General features: G+C 32.1%; 2 protein-coding genes across 3 annotated transcripts; one reads left to right on the plus strand and one right to left on the minus strand.

Moving 5' to 3' along the window:
* Positions 1 to 1,056: 1,056 nt before the first annotated feature.
* On the minus strand, positions 1,057 to 8,789 carry LOC107641458 (subtilisin inhibitor CLSI-II-like). Of its 2 annotated transcripts, none has more exons than XM_016344949.3 (2): positions 8,548 to 8,789; positions 1,057 to 1,435 (listed from the first exon to the last, which is right to left on the minus strand). In XM_016344949.3, the coding sequence occupies exons 1-2, from the start codon at positions 8,787 to 8,789 to the stop codon at positions 1,057 to 1,059; spliced, it is 621 nt and encodes a 206-aa protein (XP_016200435.1). The 2 variants fall into 2 exon arrangements, with proteins under 2 accessions (XP_016200435.1, XP_088344145.1); XM_088488019.1 differs by having other exon boundaries at positions 1,057 to 1,436; positions 8,543 to 8,789.
* On the plus strand, positions 4,187 to 7,959 carry LOC148566320 (uncharacterized). Its single transcript, XM_088488991.1, has 9 exons — positions 4,187 to 4,203; positions 4,266 to 4,327; positions 4,409 to 4,476; positions 5,457 to 5,832; positions 5,949 to 6,187; positions 6,266 to 6,478; positions 7,234 to 7,330; positions 7,457 to 7,554; positions 7,663 to 7,959. Exons 1-9 carry the CDS (start codon positions 4,187 to 4,189, stop codon positions 7,957 to 7,959), a joined length of 1,467 nt encoding a protein of 488 aa, XP_088345117.1.
* Positions 8,790 to 18,276: the final 9,487 nt, after the last annotated feature.

Consider the following 18,276-nt stretch of genomic DNA (forward strand, 5'->3'; position numbering starts at 1 on the left):
AACTATCACATTCATATAAAATCATCTTTATTAATGTGACTAGTCATGTTTTTTAATAATTTTCTTATTGTAATTACTCTAAGTATAATTAGACAATTATTTTATAACGGAAGAACGAATTATCAATGAATTTCTTCAGAAACGTAGCAACAGTAAGACAAAAAGAAAAATTTAAGAAAAATATAGGTAATCAATAACATTTTTGAACAATGTGTAAACAATATAAATTAATAGAGTTAAAAAAATAAATTAATTTTAAATTTAATTAATAGTATTAAATTAGAATATAATATATTTTTATTTGATTGATAGTTGTTTATTTTATTCAAGATGGTCATTGTTTACTTAGCACTCCCAAAATTTAAGAAAATAATCATTCATCGTCAATTAAAGTGATGAACATGAAAACATGACAATTAGAAGAGCAATTGTCACACGTATTGTAACAGATGCAAGATGTGTCACACATCACAAGATATAAGCCAATTTATTATATGACATTGATTGCTACATTATTCTTCAACATTATACACTAGCATATGATGATCATTTGATTCATGCAATAATGGAGTATCGTCCATCGACAACACCGGCATCTTCAAACACAACCTCATAGTTATCAATTAAAACTTTTTCAATATAAACAAATTTTATTGGTTGTACAAATAATTTAACTTTTCTAAACAAAATTTATGAACTTATGATAAACCTACTTTCATATGCAAGAAAGTGACTCATAGAAAAAGTTATTATATTTATTAAATGTGTTCGATATATAGTGAACACTTTTGCATCAAGATTCTTCTTGCAATTGTATACATCACAAGAAAAAGAGGAGTGCTAAGGGCAGTAAATTTTGTGTTTTGTAACCGTCAATTGGCTATCAATAGTATTTTTAATAGTGTGAAATTAAATCCAATAGTGTGAAATCATTCAATTTTTTTTTTTATGGTTAAATGTTGGTCAACTTTTTAAAAAATTACTGAGCCCGAAACTTTCCCTAAAAGAAATTATGATGATTATTCATTCAACCCTACTTTTACATGCATATTCAAATTAAACTACAGACCTAATTCCATTATTGTAAGAACTAGACTCTATGAACACAACATCAAAAGGTTCACCCTTAGTGAGATACAAACGCCTTCCACCTTCACCATTCTTATTAAACCTTCCAATATCCATACAATTTGATTCATAATAACAGAACGCAAGCTTGTACCCGAATTTGGCCCTCTTAATGGTAAATGTTCCTAGGAAAATATGCGGGTCATCAGGATTATGGTCATCGGGATCACCAATGCCCATGCAAGCTTTCTCGATTTCATTGTCAAAAAAGAGAATCCACTTGGAAGATTCTACGCATTTTGGCTTCTTTGTGAACTCTATTTTCAGAGAAGTATTCTCGTAAATCTGGAGGGTACTTATTCCCACACTACAACACACGCGGTGGATCTCTGCGCCGAACTTCCTGCGGTTTCACAAAACGTAGCGACTAAGGGTGAATTGCTGCGATTCATCTCCAAATTAGCCTTTCAACGCTTATTCGATCTGCTTTTGCGTCGAACCCACCAAACCCGCCGCTAATCCCAAACCATCTACCGATATTCTAACCCAACCTCGCCTCAGAATACCCAAAATCAAGTATCTGAGAAACCCGCCAAAGGAGAAAGCAGAGCGCGCGAAACTCTTCCCTGCTCTACCCTGGCTCAATCTGTGACCGTGGAGTCTCGTGGCTATCCATCCAGCCCTCTCCCTCCTGCCGTCGACCCTTTCCAGAATCAGATCCACAGCTCAGACTCTTCATCGCGCGAACACACTTTCGGGCAGAGGCACGAAACACATCTCCCCGCGCCTATCCTTGCCGCTGTTCTCCTCCGGACACCACTACTAGCTGCATCGCGCTTCCCGTTGCTGGTGGATCCATCGTCGACCAACTTCGTGGTTTACAATTCTGGTATGTACAAAACCCCTCTTTTTTAGTAAGGTTCTAGCTTGTTCTTCGTTTGTTAGCTCTGTCTCGCATATGAATTGTTCCATTTTTTTTTCGACTAAAAGTAACCGGTATCTGAAAGGGTAGATCAAAGGTTTGTGGGGGACTTTTTCAACAATTTTGCCTGAAACGATAAGCCATAGAAATAAATTGAAAGTGACAACTCCTTTCCATGTAGCAGAACCTACCACCAAATTTTCAAGTGTGCAAGTTAATGAGGTTGGATGAGTCCTAAAACTAGAAGCAGATAATTTGTATCAATTATATCTAGAATTATAGTCCAAAATAATGAATCCTGTTATCAAATATCAATGAAATAAAAGACTTGTTTGAATTTGAATATATACTATATCAATCCAAAGCTCTCATTTTTTTCCTCTGGCTCATAAGAGATGTGATAAGAACTTGGATTGCTGATACATAACAAAGCAGTACAAAGTTGCATTTTCAGTGACTTGGACATATAAGAGTTTGTCTCATGGTGGTGGCGGCTAACACTGGCCGTGTCGGATTGCATGAACGTTGAGACTGGAATGGCTGGATGAGCGGTAGCTGCATATGTAATGGAAGGGTAAAGTTTATACCAATAAGAAACACAAGCTGGTTGCCAAATATCCCAAATCAAGATTCAAGAAGCAAGAATTCTTTTTAGTGTTAACATAACAAAAGTTATTCATTATATAAACTGAAATGGGTAAATGGAGAATCTCACCAAATGAAGTGAAGATAAAGTTTGAGTTCTAAAGTTTGATATGTGTAGGACTGTTATCTTTGCAAAGAACTCAAGTATTATATCATCTATAGCATAGTACACCTTTTAGATTATTACTCTTATTTCTCAGTTCCTGTTATCTCATTATTACTTATTTCTCATCCCAATACACTGATCAATTACTCATACATATACAAAGAATACAGCTCCTACTACCATTCACAATCAAAAGGCCTAAGCTACCAACGGAAGTCATTGTTAAGAGTAAAGAAAAGTGCTGAAAGGACTAAGCTGCAACATTGGTCCAGTTAAAAATATTTCCTTTATTCCCTTGTTCTTTACCCCTTAAATATTTCCTTTTATTCCCTAACTTTGTAGAAATATTTTCTGCTAAGATGCAAGATTATAACCCCCATATTCCTGCTTTAGAATTCTTAGTTACTAAGTTTGGCTTTTGTGTTTTGAATCACATTTTTGTTTCCTCTTGCTCTGTTCAAGACCTTAGCACAAAAATCAGTGCTCTGTTCAAGACCTTACTAAGTTTAGCTTTTCTGTTACTTCGTTGACCGAGCTTGTTCCTTAAGATTGTGTTGGAGTTCTAGCACTGTTAGTATTTCAAATTAGTTCATGATTATTTCAATTTGTATTATTTTGTTCGCTGTAGTATTAATTATTGATTTGGTAATATAATATGACTAGTTGAGCTGTTTATGTAGCCTTGTATTAAGTTGAAAGTGAGGAAGTTTTGTCTGGTTGGTCTAAACAGAACACAGCAAGGTGTATCTTTTTGAGACTCATAGAGGCTTTGTTTTGGGGTATACTAATCAATTTTGTGTTCACTTTTTATGACCAAGTGTTGTGGTTTTTCCAATGGTGTAATTGATGATAGTGCAGCGGTATGCTATGTACAAGTGAAATATTTTACATCAACTTTGTTTTATGTTAATATATGATCGATGATATAATAAAGCTGCTGATTAGACTTCTTACTATATTTTTCTTCACTTGATATCTATTTGATGAGGTTATAAGCTATGGATTCTTCATTCGTTGTTTCTATAACTTGAATTTGCTGCTGAAATTAAGTGGAAAGTGATATATAGAAAAAAAGAAAAATTATTGAGTAGTGCAAGTTGTTCATCTATTTTAGTATTGAAGCATATTCACTAATTATTATAAACCTGAAAGTCTTGCACTATCGGATGTTCATCTTAAATTGGTTTTATTATTAATTGATGCAACTTCCTTGGCAGTCCTGTTATAATTCTGTTTAAAGGAAGATTGGAAGTTATATATAAGGCCACGCTTGTGCCAATGTGGATGTTACATATATATTGTGCCAACTTGTCATGTTTACCAAGGTATCTAATTCCCCATTTGGTATAAATTGGTCCAGACTGTTGAAGAACAAGTCAGAGCTTCTGTTGAGCACAACCTGGGAGAGCTTATTCTGGGTTTTTTGACAATAATACAAGGTTGACATGGTACATATGATGCTGTAAGTTCATCACAGAATTGGATTCAGCTCTGAAGTTGTTTTTTTGCCTATATGTTTTACAGTGGTGAGGACCGAAGAGAACACTTGGAAGCCCTCCTGCGTGAGTGCAAGAAAGAGGACGCAGGTACTTCATTACTTGAAAATTACATCATTTTCTACCCCTGCCTGCTACTTCTTGATTCATTTGATAATAAATTGGCTTTAGGATTTGCACTTTCTATGTTGTACTATAACTTGGTTTGCTTATTGGGAATGAATAGAAATCTTAGCAATGTGTGTTTGCGTCATGTCAATTAGCAACTCTCCTAAAGTCTGATTCTCGGCAATATTGCGGTATTGTACATGTATTTATGTTTATCTTGGCTGGTGATTATTCTTATCCAACAGAACTTCTTATGCTGTTAATAAGTTATGCTTCATGGTTTATGGTTGTCTATTATATTGAGATTTTCATTTTCATTAATTAGCATTCTTTTTCCTCCTTAATTTTTTCTTGATGAGCATACATGAAACCTAAAAGTATATAGTATGAGCTTGTTTAATTTGTGTCTGTGATCGGATTCAACAAAATTTGGCTTGTCATAACTACTTTTGAGAAGGATGACTCCGTAACATTAAGCTAGCTTAGTGGTTTATATTTAGATTTAGTTAGTTATAATCAAGTAGTGTGAGTTATGTTCAGGAGAAATCTATGAGAGCAGAATTATGCTGTGAATTCAATTAAAAATATCTGGAATAAATACACCTGTAATAAATAAGAATATTAATAATTGTAATTAATAATCTAATGCACTGGACCTGGCTCATGATATTAGAGAATTAGGAAACCAAGTAATTTATTTATGCTATGTGTACTAGGTTTCATTTTTCCAAAAGAATGAAATAAGGCTTTATTAGTGTCCCCGTCCATTAACAGCTTTCCCTTTGGACTTTGATTTTTCTAATTTACATGTAGTTGGATCATTTGGAAAAAGAGACGCTGTTAATATAATTAATATATGTACGTATATATATTGGTATTTACTATCTTGTAACATAGTTATAATGTGAGTAATGCTATTAGCCTAAGACGCGGTGGAACATAATTAACAGCCTGTAAATGTAGTCAATTTTAGCTAATATCGACTGTTTAATTAATGGGATTTAATACGACATAGAAGGTGAAAGAGAAATAGCAGTTATTTGTTGGTTAATTATTATATTCTTCCATGAGATATTAATCTATGTTGGCATGCTACATGTGTTTACAATAGGATTTTAAGATGCCCAGGAAAGCTCGCTTCAAGAAAGACACAAGAGTGGAGCCACCGCGTCAGCAGCCTCCAGCTACACCTCCTGTGTCTTCACCATCCGATGACGATGACTGGCTCATCCCTCCGCCCCCCAGTAATGGTGGTGTCTCCACAGCGGCTCTTCTACAACCCTTTCGTCCACCTAGGAGCGAACCAAGACCTGAGCCACAGGCCGCTAACGGTTCACAAGTGACAGAACCGTGCAATGAAGACATTGACCCGGAGGCGAACGAGGTAGATTCGTTTGATGAATACATTGACAGGATGTTTGCTACTTCTAATGCTGAAAAGCGCAAAGGACGAAAGACTACTGAGTTTTGGAATGTTGATCTCACTGGTAACAAGTGTTGAACTATAAAACTTGAACATTGATTAGCTAATGATATACTTATGTATGGCTCACATGTTGGGCACGTTGAACACGCTAATACCATTTTTTTTATTTTTTTATAGATTCTGAAGGAATAGTCAAGCAAGCTAAAATGAGTGTGAGGGAGGCTATGGAGCAGTCTCTTAATGGTAGCAAGATCATGCTGAGGTTCAATGAGGAACTGCAAGCAGTCGGAGATGGAGCTAGCCTGTTGAGTGGCATTCTAGGAGCGTTGAGTTCTGATTACAGCAAATTTCCTATCTGTGAAAAGAGTTGGGGAAAGGTGCGGGGCAAAGATAGGGTTTATGATGATTGCATAAAGGTAATGACTTTCGGCATTGTTTAATCATATCAAACCTTACAACTTGCAATTACTTACGGCTGGACATTGTCGTCGCAGGAGATGTTCCACTTTCAGGATAACAGTGGTAGAATCAAGAAAACACTTTTGAAACAAATGGGGAGGTTCTGGAAGGACACAAGGGGGAGGCTGTATGACTCGCATTACAAACCAACAAGGACACTTGAGCAGAATCTTGAGAAGTGCCCGGAGGGAATTCCTAGAGAGCATTGGAGGTGGTTCATTGACTATCATAATGATCTTGCAACAAAGGTACCCCATTTATTTAATTATGACCAGGCCAATTCAATCTGTAACACACAGATTCAATCTAATTAAGTGATTTAACCGGTTCAATTCTAATAACTATTGATCTAAAATCTGATCTAATACAGGTAATTTTTAAAAAAATGAAATCCTTTCAAATCTAAACATGCAATTTTGATCATTTTTTGATATGATCTGATATTCTTAAATAGTTTTTATTCCAATTTATTTGAATATGAACCCTGTTATTTAATATACATGTGTAATTAAATTTAATATAAACATACTCAGCACATGTCACGGTTCAGAAGGAATGTTTGGCTAAAATCATAATATATACCTGCATGATGATGAGATTGATGTACACCAACTTTCATTATTACAACCTTGCTATTTGTCTGTTACCGTATAAGACTTTTGATTTAATTTGAGTACCCCTATTATTATAATTTATGCTATATAATTGTTATTGGGCTATGTCACACATGCCTGCTAAAGCTTTTTAAACAAGGGTTGTATTTGCATATTAGAAATACAATAACATTGTTAACTTCTTATATGTAAATAGGGACCGCATGCATATAACTATTGTTCTTGTTAAAGCAATACTTAACTTAAGATTACGTACAGTTTATTCAATTTCCACACTTTCTTACTTACTGCTCCATTATTTTGAGTCTATTGCAACGTAGGATACATATATGCTACATAGTTATATTTATTACTTTAGTGAACAACAGTTTACTGTTGATTTTAAATAGTTGAAATGCAAGCAAAACGCGCTGAATCGAAAGAAGCAACTTTATACGCACACTGGCGGTTCTAAAAGCTTGGCTAGGGCAAGAGAAGAAGAGGTAATATAAATTTGTAATCAAGTATAAGTGGCATTTAGTGTTGATTTATTTATAGAGTAAAACAACAAAGAATTATTGGAAAATTTTAAAGAAGTGAAATTCATTGCATAAATTGTATTGTCACAATTAGAAAAGCAAGGGAGGAGAGTTGGTAGGGAAGAAGTATGGATCCTAAAGCACAAGAGACCTGACGGAAGCTATATACATGAAGAAGCTCGGAGAATTGGTGTAAGTACACCTAATTATTTATGCTGTAACATGTTGGGTTTAGTTCTTAAAATGTCTTGATTATGCTATTAGCCTAGTGTGATTGTGTAATTTTATTTATGTCTGCAGGAAAAAATATCTGAGATTGAGCAGCTGGATGAATCTACAAGAATATTGTTAGAAAATGATTTCCTTGCCCAAGCTCTCGGTAAAGAGCACACGGGTAGAGTGCGTGGGATGGGACACGGGCCGACACCAAGTCAACTCTTCCGTCAGAGCTTGCAGCCGCCGGTGGATAGAGCTCAAGTAGAAGAGGCCCAAAGGATACTGACCGGACATCGCTGCACGGATGAATTCTCTGGACGGACATGGCAGAAAATAGAAATTAGGTTTTATGTGATACTTTATTTTTTGCTATATGTTTAGTTTATGTTAAGTATGCAGCATTAATTATTAGCCAGGTACTTTATCTTTTTGGGTGACTATTGAAATACTTTATTGACATTATTAAAATAGATATGTTAGTTTGCTTCGCAGTTAAATATTCATGAGCTTTTTTTCCATAATAAAAAAGGTATAATATTCTTTAAATAAAAAAATGAAAAAATAATAAAATATAATAAAAAATATAAAAAATATTAAATAACGATAAGATTCTTTAGATAAAAAGAAATTAAAAAAAATTACCCAGGTTTGTCGAATTAATCAAAATAAATTATTAAACAAAATTCCTCGGAATAGCGGCGGTTTTAAACCGCCGCGAATAAAGTCCTTAAAAAACGAATTTGCAAATAGCGGCGGTTTGTGGTTGTCGCAAACACGCGTGGAAAATCACTTTTGGATGATATAGCGGTGGTTATAAACCGCCGCTAACTGTTCGCCGCAAAATGTGTTTCCTGCGCCTTTATCCGTTGTGGATACTGCTTTGTTGGCAACCTTTTTAATTGCGGTTTAAAACCGCCTCAATTCGGCAATTAAACCGCCGCCATTCTACGCGTGTCCTGTAGTGCTAGAATAGTAAATTTCACAGGGATGCCATTGACAACTTCAGAATAACCTTGAAGGACAGTAACTGGACACTTTGAGTTTCCGGTTGTGCCGAGCTTCACTCCGCCGCCGGGTGGGCCAGCTACGGATGGCAAGATATAGTACTCGCGACCGGGGAAAATGGGGTTGCCATTTGTGTCCAGAACTTGTTGAGCAAAGGCCAAGGGAAATGCAAAGAAGAGGAAGAGAGAAACTAGTGCCGCCTTCATTGTGTCTACACTACTACTAATGACTAAATTGAAAGAAATTTATTGAGGTTAAGTTGTTTGTGACTTGTGTTGTGGAGTTTGAATCGTCTCTTAAGTAGTCTTAGGTGTATATGATAGAAGAATGCAATATGGCAAAAGGAGCATGCATACTTGTGGTGTAGCTAACGGTGTGCAACGTATCTTTATTTGTCAAGATGGATTTCTTTTCACTTCAATATGCATGTATCAACTAATTAACCCATCATGATAATTGTCGAATATTAGATGTATCTACATAATTGTGGGTATGTATTTATTTGCAATCATAATAAATGTTACTAATATAAAATATATATTAAAATTTAATTAAATAATATATATTTATACATAAATATATATAATTGATTTTAATATATACAAATAATATTTTTTATTTACTTAATATTCTATATTTTTTGAATATTTGATTTTATAATATATATTATCAAAATTTTAAAAAAAGTTTAAACTTGGGATCTTTATTATAGAAAAAAAAAAAGAATTTAACCAAAAAAAAATGTTTATACAAAATTTATTTCTTAGGCTTAAAAAAAGATATTATTATATAAGATGTGCTAGATACATTATTATTTTGAAATAAGTAATTTATATGCAAATAAAGAACATTTGATACATAAATAATCAAGGTAGAGAAAAATTTAATAAACAATTTTAATTCATATTGGACAATATTTTTAGTCTAACGGTCAAATATTTTTAATTTAATAGTCTAATATTTTTTGTTTGGTCAATACTTTTAAATATTATGTATTAATTGTTAATGAGTTATAGTTTAAATGGTATAAATAAATAAATTATTCGACTAATTTAAATTGATTAAGTGTAAAATTTTATTTATATACGTCTAAAATACATAGAATTTGCTAATGAGTTATAACTCAAATGACATAGTCTCTCCATACTCAATTAAAAGGTCGCAGGTTCGAGTCTCCTATCTTTGATAAAAAAAAATACATAAAATTTATATTCTTTAAATTTTAAATTTTATTTTAAAAGATAAAATATGATCTTTTACTATTTATTTTATAAATAAAATAAAAAAAAAATAAAAAATTTATTTAAAATTAAAAGATTATATTTTATTTTCTAAAATAAAAATTTAAAATTTAGATTCATGCGGGGCTGTATGCATGTCTTCTGTGCCGTTGCTGCAGAGATACTATAGGGACGAGGTGCATGAATTAAAGATGTGGACCCAATTATTCGGTCAAATTTGATGACAATGACCTTGTGTATTTATTAGTTTATAATCATATGTTAACGTTGTTGTGCCGTGGAGTTTAATTTGTCGGAAAAAAAGTTTTAAATAGTTAATATTTAATTTAAAAATATAAAAATTAATAAATTTTTAAAATTTACAAAAATTTAATAAATTTTGAGTTTTGATATTTGTTTAAAGAATTTTTTTTAGGAGCCAATAGAATATTTGTACAATGTGTACAATAAGATTATGAGTTAAAAAATGAATATACTCTACTTAATTTTTTTCACAAAAAAATAAAATAAAGTATAAAATACAAAAATTTAAAATTTTCTAATTATTTTAGGTAAATACTTATTTGTACACCCAGAAATAAATTACTACTATAACATTCTAAATTTTTTAAAATTAAATAATAAGTTATTCATAATTTATTATTTTATTTAAAAAAATTATTCTTCTAAAAATAATTAAATTAAATTTTATGATACTTTAAATTTAAAATTTATTAAAATTTTTAAATAATTTTTATTATAATGAAATATTTTAAAAAAAATAATAAAAGAATTATCATTATTATTATTATTATTATTATTATTATTATTATTATTATTATTATTCAAAAAGGAGAAAAGAAAAAAGAAAAAAGAAATGGCCGAAGCCTTAAGGCAAAAGAAAAGAAAGCAATGAAAACGTGTCTTGTAAACATATTTGTGATTAAGAGGTTTCAAGTAAAGGCTTTTCGTTTTTTTTATTAAAATTCTATCCCGTATTTGCGAAGGCTCAATATTAAATAGAATTAGTATAAGATAAAAAGGTTTAGAGTTGAGTAGCGCTCAGACTTTTAATACGGTCATGAGGTGCTAAAAGTTAGATTGTTACATTATGGTATTAGAGCAGTTCGTTTCCGTTAGAGTCTTGGGAATGGACTGACTATACTTTACTACATACTCTGAGTGTCTGTCATGCAGTAGGACTTGTCCTAATGATAAGAGTTTGAGTTTCAAATGCATGATTGTCTATTGATTAATGCTGTTAGTCGACCGTTGCATCTCTCATGGTATTAGGTCTGGCCAACTTATTACTGATAATTTGTGCATATGGAAACACTAATGGATTGTAATAGACGAAATAGAATTAATAGGTGATGCGAGTTATGGGTTTTGGGAACTTTAAAAGTTGCATCTCGGGATTGCTCGGTCACGTATTTTGTTCTTCAATGGTTTATCTTGAAGTTTTGTTTGGGGATTCTTTCTAGGAAAGTGAACTAATTATTCCCCAATCCTGTTCCTTGTTCATATGTTATTTTCATTTGATCTTAACTGCATATGTTTACTTGAATTTCCTGAGATATCTGTTTTTCTTAAGATGCGGTTTGGTTCTTTTGCTTCTACTACAAGAATTTGACAAATTAGCGACGAATTTTTGTGAGAAATATTTTTTGTCACTAATTCATCACTAACTTGCCAGGAATTAGTGACGGACTAACGACAAAATTAATGAGCGGTCACAAAATATCCGAACTTGAAAAAAGCGACTGATTAGCGAGAGATTCACGAGTAAGTTTGTTTCTCGCAAATTGACTTTTGTAGCTAAAAAAAGAGCGGGGAAAATTTCCTCGCTAATTTGTCAAAAATTAATTAGCGAGTGACAATGTTCTAGCAAATCAGTCACTTAGGGGTTCAATCGAATAAAAGTAAAGTAGCGAGGAATATTATTGTCACTATTCCGTTGCAAGTGTTTGATATACAATTAGCGAGAAACAATTCACACACTAGTTCGTCGCTAAATAAATTTTGTGTGAAAAGTCTAATTAGTGAGGAACAATGTTACTAGCTAATCCGTCACAAAGACTAGAAATGCAATTTGCGATGGATAATTTCCTAGCTAATTTGTCACCAAAATTTCTATTTTTAGCGAGCAACTAGTTTCTCGCTATTTTTTCGCATAATATTGTAAAAATTCAAAATTAAGGTAGCGACAGAAAACAGTCGTCGCTAACTCGTCGCAATGGATAAATCATTCAGCTAGGGAAGTGTTCCTTGCTAATTAGTCGCTAAAGTGGAAATAAGATATTGAGCGACTGGGATCTAAGTAGCGAGAAATTTACGACCGTTTAACAACTGACACACTTCGTTCGCTGATTTTAAGTCGCTGATTAGCGGGCGAAATACATTTGTCGCTAAGTTGTCGCAATTTTAATTTAGCGAGCGACTTGGCAACTGCAATCTTGTCGCAAAGCAAAAGCTATATCTTACCTATTTTGTAACAAATTACTCGCTAATCTCGTTGGAAATCCGTCGCAAAGTTATAACAAACCCAAAGCTGATCAAGAAAATTTTAGAAGTAACTGGTCGCAATTGAGTCACTAATCAAAAGCTTATTTAGTGAGGAATTAGCGACCGTTTAACAACTGATAGACTTTTTTTTTGCTTATTTCATGTTGCTACTAATTTGTCAGAAAAAATATTAGTCCTTATTTTGTCCTTATTTCATGTTGCTACTACTCACTAACCTCTATATAAATCCATGAAAAATTCACGAAAAATTTGAAGCAAATTTGCCAAGCACACTAATATAATTTGTCACAATTTTGTCACTAATCTAAATCAATTTTAAATGAGAGAATAATTAAAATCTCAAAGTTGTGACTAATAATTAGCTAGCTAATTTTTAATAACTAATAACTTACAATATTCTAGCAAGATGTCAATTCTCAAAGTTTTCACAAACAACTCAAATCAAAAGCTTTTCCTTAAAAAAGATTTTTTTTCCCAATTAAATCACAAACTTGTGAATTTTAATGAAAAGTTTGCTATTAATTTGAATTGAAGTTTAAAATTAATATAATTTAAAGACAAATTTAAAAATTCAATATTTTTAGGAAATAAGAGCATAATATTGATAATTTTCGATCACAAAATATACTAGAAAAATATATAATAGATAAGATAAATAAATTGTTATATATGAGGATTTATGTATATGTCATTCCGATTGAATTTAGTTCTTTTGAAGTTTTTGTTTCGAACCTTACATTCTGAATTATTCCCTGCCTAATAGTGTTGTTAAACATTCTCTTGAATTCATGTGAACCCCGTCCATAAATTTTGTTCTTCTCTCCCTAAGTTTGATATCTTTTTAGGTAACTCAAGCTTGTTTTAGAGTAACATGCGATTCCTTGGATATCTGTCTTATGCTGTTTAAACTCCTTTTCTTGGCTCATGTATTCTCTGATGTAACTTTGGACTTATTGATGCATCAAAGAGAAATATAGAAATCTTTGTGAACATTGTCCTTGTTGCTTGTCCTTTCTCTGAGGTCTTGTATCTTTTTGAGTGACTTAAGACTTGTTTTGGTGACATGGGCAATCGTTAGATATAGCAAGCGATATGTTAGTTCTTTAGGATACGTTATGCGGACGTGGAAGGTGGAGTTTGTAAGTGTGCAACATCGGAGGATGTTGAGGAGCTTGATTCTTGCGAAGGAGTTTGGTTGATGTTAGACTTGTGCCTGTTAGTGGGTTGCGGAGTATTTGATGAGGTTGAGGATTCGCGGAGAATCTGTTTAATATGGTATGGTTGGGAGTGTTGAAGTTACGTTATGTTGAAGTTTAGGCAGTTGAAGCTCTAGATTTGGTATGAGTTCAGTGTGCAAATGATATATCCGTCGTTCTAATACCAGCCTGCCTTGTAATCTTTCTGCATCGAGCCTATCTTGTATCTTCCGTTTTGCGCCAGACTTTTCTTGGGTATATTAGTATGAGAAAATGACAAAGTCTTTTATTGTGTTTTGGTTTCAAGGAACGATTAGATGGCTTTCTTTAAAGAGATATTTGTCCCCACACTTAATTGCTATAGGGTTGATGGCAATACTCGCCCAGGATACAATGAAACCTAAGAATTTCTTAATTAGCAACAGTAAGAAATTCTCAACTCTTTTGAATAAAGAAAATATCTTAATAGTTGAGTAAATTGTACACTCAGTACTTACATTTTTGAAATAGTGGACAAGAACTTATTTATATATATTGCACGTAGCAATTATGATTAGTTACGTACTCAAATGGTTGTGTCTTTTCTATTACCAATAGATACAATGTTTTGAACATACACAATTCTGAAAGAGTTGTATCCCTTTAGCCAATAGACACAATATTTTGAACATACACAATCCTTAAAAGGTTGTGTCCTTTCAACCAAATGGTACTAAACGATTAGTAATCGTTCATTCATATTAATAATAATATTAATAATAATATCAATAATGTTAATAATATTAATTTAATCAAATTTGTAAATATCCTTCAATCCCCCACTATTTACAAAATTTAAATGACATACAAGTATATGCATAAAGAATATGTCACTAAGATTAAACATTCTTTTAGTGTAAATTTTAAAGTTCTAACGAAGTAATAGGTGTCTAGTCGATTAAACCTATACTCCATATGCTAGTACTAAAAATCACACATATTACTTATACCCTCCAAGTTCAAGAGTTTATAATTTTAAGCACTTATATGGCCTTGTGCTCATCCTGATTTCATGAATATTTACGAGAATAAAACCTCTAAAATTCTTGATTAGAGCGCCACCACTCTTATATTCATATAGGTATAATCTTTTGATAAATAATATTATCATTTCGTTAAGAGTTTTAACCCACCCTCCTAATTTATTGTAAATAGCAGTAAATCCTATACCTTAGTGCTCCAATTGCTAAATAACTTGTTATTACCCATTAAACCTTGAAACTAGTGGTCTACTAGAATAAGGTTGGGTTTTAATCATTTAGCAATAATAGATTTTAATTCCATTTTAGCATTAGTCTCTTTGATTTTATCCCTTGACAAACCTTTAGTCAAATGGTCTGCTAAATTTTTTTGAGATCTTACATAAGTGATGGTAGTTACACCATCATCTATTAGTTGCCTCACAAACTCATGTGTCAAACTTATATGTCTAGACTTTTCATTATAAACCTTATTATATGTTCGAGACATGGTTGATTCTCTATCACAGAAGATTGAAATGGCTGTCATCTGCTGTGGCCACAGCTTTATATCATACAACAAATTTCTTAACCATTTCGCTTCTTTATCTGCGGCGGCTGATAAAGCTACAAACTCAGCCTCCATAGTAGAATGTATAATACATGTTTGTTTCTTTGAGACCCAACTTATTGCTCCACCACCTATGGTGAAAATCTATCCTGAAGTAGATTTGTTATCACTAAGATTTGTAATCCAACTTGCGTTAGAATATCCTTCTAAAATTGTGGAATAATCACTATAATGTAATCCTAAGTTTATGGTTTTCTTGAGATAACCAAGAACTCTTGTTATAGATTTCCAATTTTGATTGCTAGGCTTTCCTGTAAACCTTGATAATTTACACACTGCAAATGCTATATCAGGTCTAATTCAATGCATTGTATATATTAAACTTCCTATAGCACTAGCATATTCTAATTGTGCTATAGGTATTCCCATATTTCCTTCTAATTTAAGATTAGGATCATAGGTCGTATTGGATTCTTTAATTGTGAGATGATCAAACTTTTTCAATACCTTTTTGATATAATGAGATTGACTTAAAATAAAGCCAACTTCATTCTTATGCACCTTTATGCCTAATATTGTATTAACTTCATTCAAATCCTTCATCTTGAATTTAGAAGTTAGATACTCCTTTGTTATACGAATTCCTTCTAAATTTGTTCCGATGATTAACATATCATCAACATATAAACAAATGATTACTCCATAATCGTTAGTAAATTTTGAGTAAATACATTTATCTGCACTATTGTGTGAGAAGCCATTTGATAACACCACTGAATCAAACTTCTCATGCCATTGTTTAGGCGCTTGTTTTAGCCCATACAAAAACTTAATTAATTTGTAAACTTTCTTTTCATTTCCGGGTAGCACATAGCCTTCTGGTTATTCCATATAAATTTCTTCATTAAGATCTCCATTTAGAAAAGCTGTTTTAATATTCATTTGATGTATATGAAGCTTGTGAATGGATGCTAATGCTATAAGAGTCCTAATAGAAGTCATTCTTGCCACAGGTGCGTAGGTATCAAAATAGTCTAGACCTTCTTATTGTCTAAATCCTTTGGCCACTAACCTTGCTTTAAAGGTTTGTAATGAACCATCAATATTATACTTTCTTCTAAATACCCACTTACATCCTATAGGCTTTGATCCTGGAGGCAAATCAACCAAGACCCAATTATTATTTGATAATATTGAGTCTATTTCATCATTTATTGCTTCTTTCCAAAAAGCAGAATCCCTTGAAGCCATAGCCTCTTTGAATGTTTGAGGATCACCCTCTATGTTCATCACAATAGGAATCTTGTTTGTCACAGAATCCCTAGTTCCTTCTACCAAAAAAGTGATAGCCTGAGAAGAAATAAAATCTGGACCCAAGTCCTTTTCTTTTCTCACTCTTAAGCTCTTCCTTAGTTCAATCAACTCTTTTTCACTTAGACGTTTATTATTTTGATTATTTATTTCTTGTGAAATATTAGTATCATTTTGGGGATATTCTAAATTAAAAGTTGAATCATTGATAAATTTATTTTCAATAAATTCTACCTCTCTTGATTCAACAACTACATTAGACACTAAGTCTAATATTCTATATGCTTTAGAATTTTGAGCATATCCTATAAAAGTGCCTTTTATGGCTCTTGGCACCAATTTGGTTCTCTTTTGATTAGAAACTCGATAAAAGGATAAACACCCCCAAACTTTAAGATAATTCAAATTAGGTTTTCTTCCTTTCCAAATTTCATAAGGATCGGAGAAACCTTTCTATGTCTTGATGGTATCTTATTATTATGAATATGACATGATGTCAATAATGTTTCACCCCATAAATTGTAAGGTAATTTTACATTTAATAACATTGAATTAACCATATCCACTAAGGTATAATTTTTTCTTTCCGCCAAATTATTTTGTTGCGGAGTATATGGAGCAGAAGATTCATGCATAATACCATGTAATTCACAAAAGTGATCAAATTCATTAGAAAAATATTCTCCATCTCGATCACTACGAATAACTTTTATTTTCTTATCGTGCATATTTTCTACTTCCATTTTATATTTTTTAAACATTTCAAAAGTTTCATCTTTATTTCTAAGCAAATACACATAAGTAAATCTAGAACAATTATCAATGAAATTAAAGTTATAAAATATCTTTTTTCTCCTCTAGTAATATTGCCATTTAATTCACAAATATCACTCTGAATCAATTCTAATAAATGTGTATTTCTTTTAACTTTGGAAAAAGGTTTCTTAGTAATTTTGGATTGTATGCAAATATCACATTTTTTATTAAAATAATCGTTGTTACTAACATCAATATAGTTATTTTTATGCATATATTCAATTGATTTGTAATTTAAGTGTGCTAATCAGCCTAATCTACTATGTCATAAATCACAAGAATCAACAACATACAAGAAAATATTCACTTTATTAATAGTAAGTTTAAACATGCCATCAGTACAATATTCTTTTCCTATGAATACATCATTCTTAAGCAAGATCACTTTATCGGATTCCATTACAACTTTGAATCATTTCTTACACAAGAGACTAACAGAAACTAAATTTTTTCTCAAATCTAGAACATGAAGTACATTTATTAAACTTAATTTCTTTCCAGATGTGAAATTCAATTCCACAGTTTCTTGACCACAAACTTTGGCTGAGTTATCATTGCTCATCAAGACTTCTCTATTGTTCACTTCTTCATATGTTTTGAATTGGTTGCTATCATTGCAAACGTGAACAATAGCCCCAGAATCTAACCACCACTCAAGTGATTTTCTTTGTGTTGCTATGTTGACTTCTGTAACCATGACAATATGCATGTTTTGTACTTTTTCTGCAACCATAGCAATTAGATCATTCTCTTCCACTAAGTTGGTCTTTGGTGCTTCCTTTTTCAGAAGTCTACATTCTTTGATATAGTGTCCTTTCTTGTGACAATGATAACACTCTCTTTGTCTTTTCTTATCTTGCTTTGAATCTTTAGATAACTTTTTTGTCTTCTTATTGGTATTATTTTCACCATTATGATTCACTTTAGAACTTTGAGAAATATACACAACATCACGTTTTTGAGTTTCCTCCTCTATACGTATATGCCTTGGTAATTTCTCAATTGTGGATTCCTCACCAAGATGTAAAAGTTTCTTCCTATAACCATTCCAAGAT

Source organism: Arachis ipaensis, chromosome B5 (assembly GCF_059453495.1).
Source record: "Arachis ipaensis isolate K30076 ecotype BB chromosome B5, ASM5945349v1, whole genome shotgun sequence".
Classification (NCBI taxonomy): Eukaryota; Viridiplantae; Streptophyta; class Magnoliopsida; order Fabales; family Fabaceae; genus Arachis; species Arachis ipaensis.